At 50.8% G+C, this 6,121-nt stretch overlaps 1 protein-coding gene across 1 annotated transcript; it reads right to left on the bottom strand.

Moving 5' to 3' along the window:
* Window positions 1–1,225: 1,225 nt before the first annotated feature.
* CCR75_003562 (uncharacterized protein) lies at window positions 1,226–2,131 on the bottom strand (the record flags this gene model as incomplete). Its single annotated transcript, XM_067961656.1, is given in 3 exon segments — window positions 1,226–1,618; window positions 1,633–1,922; window positions 1,981–2,131. The coding sequence occupies 3 exon segments, from the start codon at window positions 2,129–2,131 to the stop codon at window positions 1,226–1,228; spliced, it is 834 nt and encodes a 277-aa protein (XP_067818125.1).
* Between the last annotated feature and the right edge of the window lie 3,990 nt (window positions 2,132–6,121).

The following is a 6,121-nucleotide window of genomic DNA, read 5'->3' as shown; positions in this document are numbered from 1 at the left end:
TTGGCACGTCGCGGCTCAAATGTTTGCCTGAGTCGGGTCTTAAAGACCTCATACGACTTAAAAAATAGTGGGTCGTGATGCTTGAGCCCTAAAGCCCAAGATTTGACACGTCCGGCTCAGTTGAACATGCCAATTTCACTTTAGTCGCATCATCATTGATGCGGCGAGCCTTAATGGCGTCGTCTAACTCGACGAACCATCTTAAAATGAAGTCGCCTTTGCCTGCCTTAAACTCAGAGATTTCGATCTATGCTCTTTCGGGTCGAAACGGAAGCGTTAGCCCGCTAGCAGTATGTAAATGCTGCTGTCTCAACAGTTCCAACTGTTAACATGAACTCGGCTATGGCCGGATATTGTTCATCTGTGTTCGGAGTGAACAGCATGGCGTCAACGGCTGACCCGCCTACGATAGAACTCACGCGTTCGATCGCTCTTCATTCAATGTCACTCAAATGAGTGAATCTTACATGCGTTACGTGATGGCCTTCTTGAGAAGATTGTAAGCTCCCTCTTTCTTCATCCAACATGTCCATGTTGGATGGAACGTGTGTAGACCGTCGAACGGACTACGAAGTGCTACCAGGTGTAACGGGGCACCCTTTGCTAGTACTGATAACAGTACTAGTCAATCAACACTGATTACAGTGAAGGTGGGCGCCTCGACTACTTTACGTACACGATGTGCAGAGGAAGGTTTTGAGTAGCTCCGAGGTCTTAGCTACTAAAGATTAATATTTAGACCTTAGAATAGGAAGAAAGTAATACTGTATTAAGACATTAAGTTTTAAAAAACGATCTTCGTTCTACTGGCTTAAATACATTAATAACTAAATATACAATGCGCCTCCTTGCGCGACGTTTAATCGTGTCTTGTAACGATTGGCGGTGATCCATTTAAACTTAAAGCAACCAATCAATAGATCTAATGTCTTATTGTTTCAATATTACCAAATTTGGTAATTTTGGAACTATTTAGTCAAAATAAAAAATACAATAATTTTGTTCTCATGAGAAATAATATTTATGGAACGGGACACCCCATTACATCCACAGTCAGGGTTGTTATTATATATAGAGAGGAACAGAAAGTTTATTACACGGTATTAATGTGAGCAAGACTTCTGGAATGTCCTAAGCCAGATTAGCAACGCCAGTGTCGAAATGCCCGGTGGTTGTACGTGGCTCGCCACTTGATGTGATGCTCTAGAAAGCACAATGATTTCACCTAGTAACTCAATACACTGCCATAGCCGGATGCCTTGCACCCTTGACGGTAGCGTTCTGCGCTCTCTCGCCGATAACGCTCGTAATTGCCGAAGTCCGTTAGAGAAAAACTCTTGGACACTACCCAGAAGTGAAGTTGTTGCCGCTCGTGAACAACCCGATTGCGCTGTATCCAAAGAGTCGAGATACATACGGAACACAAGATCCACCATATGCGCTTCCACTGAACAATATACTCTGCCACAGTATTCCCAAAGGCCTGCTGCAGCCGTTGGAATAGTGTCCTAGACAGAGGCGGCGGTGTTCTTGCCATGCAGTACCCCGCGTACTGGATTACGTCATCCAGCCGCACGTCAAACTTAAACCATAAGGTCAGGACCGCCTGCCAGCATCCCTAGGCCACCGTACATGTCCACAAAATGTGCTCCAGTATCTCCTTGTGACCGCCACAGACGGACAGCCTCCTGCAACTGTTGTCAAGTTCCCTGCCCGGGAAGAATATAATTGAGCTGTTGGAGTATCAAACGGTAATAGACCCACACTTGATACTCCGTGATTGCATTTTGATGACCCCACCGCTGCTTCGGGGTTTGATAAAGGGCCGCAGAGTGCTAGTCTCCCCTGTCTGCGCAGGTTTGTAATTTCTGGAGTAGACCTCCCAGAGCCGTGCCGAGCCCCACCTTCGCCTTGCCATACGGCTGGCGTTTAATGTGCCTTAATACATGCCGATTCGCTACGTTGGATAGGGCATCCCACGGAAAGCTGTGGATTGATGATGTGCCTCAACGACAAGCCCGAGAGCTCGTTGCGAGCTCCTGATGACGGCCACATCGGGCTCAAACGCCAGAGGTACTGGATGTGAGTCATCGACTGTCCAATTAATTCCGTTGGCCTCCTGCTTTAGCATGATTTGTCCAAGACAGAGGCGGTGGTGTTCTTGCCATGCAGTACCCCGCGTACTGGATCGTCATCCAGCCGCACGTCAAACTTAAACCATAAGGTCAGGACTGACGGCCACATCGTGCTCAAACGCCAGAGGTACTGAATGTGAGTCATCGACTGTCCAATTAATTCCGTTGGCCTCCTGCTTTAGCATGATTCCCCGTGAAGAAATATCCAGCGCTGTACCTTCTACCCCTCGGACAACTCCAGGCTCCAGGCTCTACCAGCACCCAGTTGTAAGATAGCCGGATGTCCGGGGGGTGTCGTAAAGCCACCGTGTGGATTACCTCGAATGTCCGTCCCATAGGCAATGAAGGACTCCCCAAATGAATTGCTAAGGCACAGCGCCCGCGTTTGCGGTTCGTGTGGTGCTTGTCCGCTCCCTCAGCCAACGGGACGTGACAAACGTATGTTGTCGGACCGGTTCGCTCCATCGCAAGTTCTTCCAGTGAGCACTGCCTGATGCGGTCGTATTTCTTGCTCATCAGCCAATGACCTATGCCATCGCATAGCCATGGGTTGTCTGCCCACGAATATGTTGGCCAATACCGTCTGGTCACGGGCGCTATCTCCCATGTAACTGCCGGTAACAGCTCCGCTAACCAAATCGTTAGCCGGCCTCCGTCCCTCCAGCACGTGGTCTGCGAGATGAGCCGTTGCATATGGTGACCACGCCGATCCTGTAAGGCTTCATGCTCCATTTCCGACGGCCGAAGCCAAGCACAAATATCAACCCGGAACGATTCACCACGTATCTTGCTCCGTTGACTGCGGGGATGAAGAGGGTTCAGTGGTGTTATCGCGATAGTGGCGTCGTCCCGAGCCTCCCGAAACGTCCATAATTCCACGCCCCGACGTATCTGTCGCGCCTCTGTGTAAGCCAAAGAAGAGCGTGTTTCATCCGTTGCGATTTTACAGCCACTGCTGTCGAGACCAAGCCGACCCCACCGGCCGCTCGCGGTGTGTACAAAATGCCCGGGTTAACTTTATGACGACTGCGCTCTGTTGAGGTTGCATGTTTCCACAAAAAATGTTTGGAGCTCCTCCTCCGCCCATTGTGGCATATCAAAGGCCGCTGCTGTGAAGAGTTTTCCTGGGAGCATTATTACATTGAGTATGAGCACCCGGAGAGAGACACTGGTCGCACCCGAGTAGCCGTCGCGAGTCGACGGCGCACGTTCCGAATCCGGACGGCCCAATTTTCGTCGGCGTGTGCCCCTGTACCCACTTGATGACCGAGGTAGCGTATTGTTTCGCCATGGGGCAACACAGGTATTCCCTCATATTCCGGCAAAGCCACAGCCGTATTCAAAAAGATAATCTGACGTTTTTTTGGCTGCACAGTGAGCCCCGATAATCGACCGAAAGCTGCGACGATGTCGAGGACGCGTTAAAGACTACCCCCTTCTTGGAGAAATGCAGTGGAGTCATCGACAAACGCCGAAAAGGTGAGTCGCTCACCGTGTGTCCCGGGAACCTCGATCCCCTGAAGCTCGCGGTCCTGTATGATCGCTAACGACAGGACTTCCGCCGCCAGAATGAACAGTAATGGCGCCAAAGGGCATCCCTGCTGAATCCCCGTAGCGATTTCCCATGGTTGAGAAAGGGAGCCATTGACCAAAAATTTAGCTGTGGTAGACTCATGCAATTTACGCATCATGTGAAGGAAAGGACTTGCGAATCTATACTCTTCCAGGACTTGAAAGAGGAAATCCCGGGCCACCGTGTCGTATGCCTTTCGAAAATCCAGCAACAAAATTACTCGACTCCGTGTTGCTTCCAAGTCAGGTTCAGCCCGAGAAGTAGAGACTGCTTTTTGCGAGCATCATCATGATTGTTTTCATCATCTGTCGTCCCTGCACAAAACCCTGCTGGTTGTCCCCAATTGCCTTAAGAAGAATTGCTTGTAGCCGTGTTGCCATAAGATTTGCAAATATTTTGTAACCTAGTTGAAGAAGCGATATCGGCCGCTAATCCATAGCATCGACCGAGTCCCCCTATTTGCAAAGTGGAATAATGAGGCCTTCTAGAAACGAAGGCGGCGGATCCTTCCCATCCAGTAATTCGTTTTCGAGGAGTACCATCGCCGGCGCCAATATAACTTCAGTGTCGTTAGAGAAATCATTCTTAAGCCCATCAGGCCCCACCGCCTTGTGCCGATTCAGTCCTGATATTGCAGTGGCCACTTCGTCCATGCTCACAGGCTGAAGCAAGGAAGCATTTTCGATCGAAGACATTTTGCCAGCCTCCGGAATCGTGACGAATTCATCGAACGCCTGACGCATGCCCCACTGCGGTATAGTGTTGTGACTCCGGCCTAAATTTGCTGCCACTCCGTTGCAAACTTATCACCGACTGTGGCATGGCGCGAAAAGGCCGCCCCATGGTGTTGGTGAAGGTTGGTAATTGTTTGGTCTCGCTCCAATCAGAAACGCGCTTGAGATCCCATCGTAGTCGATCCGTCGTACGCTCAAGTCAGCGTTCCTCCTGAATCATACACTCCTCGCGAAGCGTTACTCGAAGGGCGTGTATGAGTTGCTGTCGACTTGTTAGACCTGCTCGCGTTTGCCGCTGAACCTTTTCCACATACCGTTTGCTTCGTTGTTTTGAACGCTTGCGCACCGTTTCATTGCAGCAATACACCGGAGAACCTGGTCATCCCATGTATGCGTTGATGGGTCCCGCCCCACATTTATCGATCCGCTCTGACAGCAGTGCCTGCTGAACCCACGCTGGGTTCTGGGAGGGAATAGGGTACTGGACAGGACGCACTCTTCGACTTTCGGGTGCATTTAACGCACCCCGCCCTAGAACAAGATACACCCGTTGATGGTCGGACTCGACGGCCGGCTCTGTCACCTCCACCCATTGCACCGTAGACGCCCACCCACGCGGAACATAAAACCGATCAATTCTGCTAGCCGTCGATTTGGTCCAGTATGTAAGAATTCCGTCGGTTCTGGTGGATCGTCGTCATCCATCGGGGCCGACAATGCACTGGCGTCTTCGAGCCCCATTAAAGTTAGCAAGTGGCCTAAACTGAGCACTTTCTGGACGTCCAGTGCGCTGGCGAACCAAGCGGTCAAGTTTGGGACTTTGTACTGAGTTAAAAATCGCCCGCAAGTATGGTATCTCGGCTTGGCCACGGCCATTCCACCAGGTGGGAAAAAATGTTTCTCTTTCGGCATGACGGTTTGGCGCATTAAGATACACCAGCAGGACATCTCCGATCTCAACCAGACGACCCAGTTTGTCCACAGTTCAGGATGCCATGGACGTGCCTCGGCTGCTCGACGTGGGTCGAGTAAAATTGCCACACACCCCGTTTTGTCTGTACCGACACTCCAGTATGATAGGGGAGACCCTGTAACATGCTGTGGTTGTCCCCACATGCGCTTCCAGTCGTCTTGCAACCGCGTAGCTGACTCCTCACTATTCACATGCGTTTCTTGTATGCAACGAACAATTGGCCGCTGGGCGGTTGGCATTCTCCGCCAGGCGCGAACCAACCGGCTCTTGATTCCTTCGTAAGTCCCCTCACATTCTGAGTTCTTACTCGGATAACCTTCTCCTGTCGAGAGCCTGCGGCTTTCCCGTCTGCTTGAGAGTTTCCGTCCCATTTGAGCTGATGGTACAAGCCGTATAGATCCCAATGAGACATATGTTGACTTGTCGCCAGGTACTGACTTCTCATATGGCTGCCCTTAGTACTGGGGTGGACTTTGAACACTCATCTGGGTGATAGAGTGTTCAAAGAACGTGTCGAGTAACGTCCAGTCGTCCTGGTTGACCATCTCCGTAAATGACGAGCGATATGCCGTCAGGGCTTTCAGACCCGCAAAATGACAGCGTAATTGGGATGCAATGCCAGTGTCTTTTGCGGCGTCCTCACCCGTGATGGACCAGATCTCGGCCTTTTATAGCAGCACACAGATGATGTGACGAGCTATTTTTC

The sequence above is a fragment of the Bremia lactucae genome (genome assembly GCF_004359215.1).
Source record: "Bremia lactucae strain SF5 chromosome Unknown BlacSF5_NotPlaced_69_SHOA01000026.1_149490bp, whole genome shotgun sequence".
Lineage (NCBI taxonomy): Eukaryota > Oomycota > Peronosporomycetes > Peronosporales > Peronosporaceae > Bremia > Bremia lactucae.
Note: the sequence above shows the minus strand (reverse complement) of the source record. Positions and strands in the feature narration are given on the sequence as shown.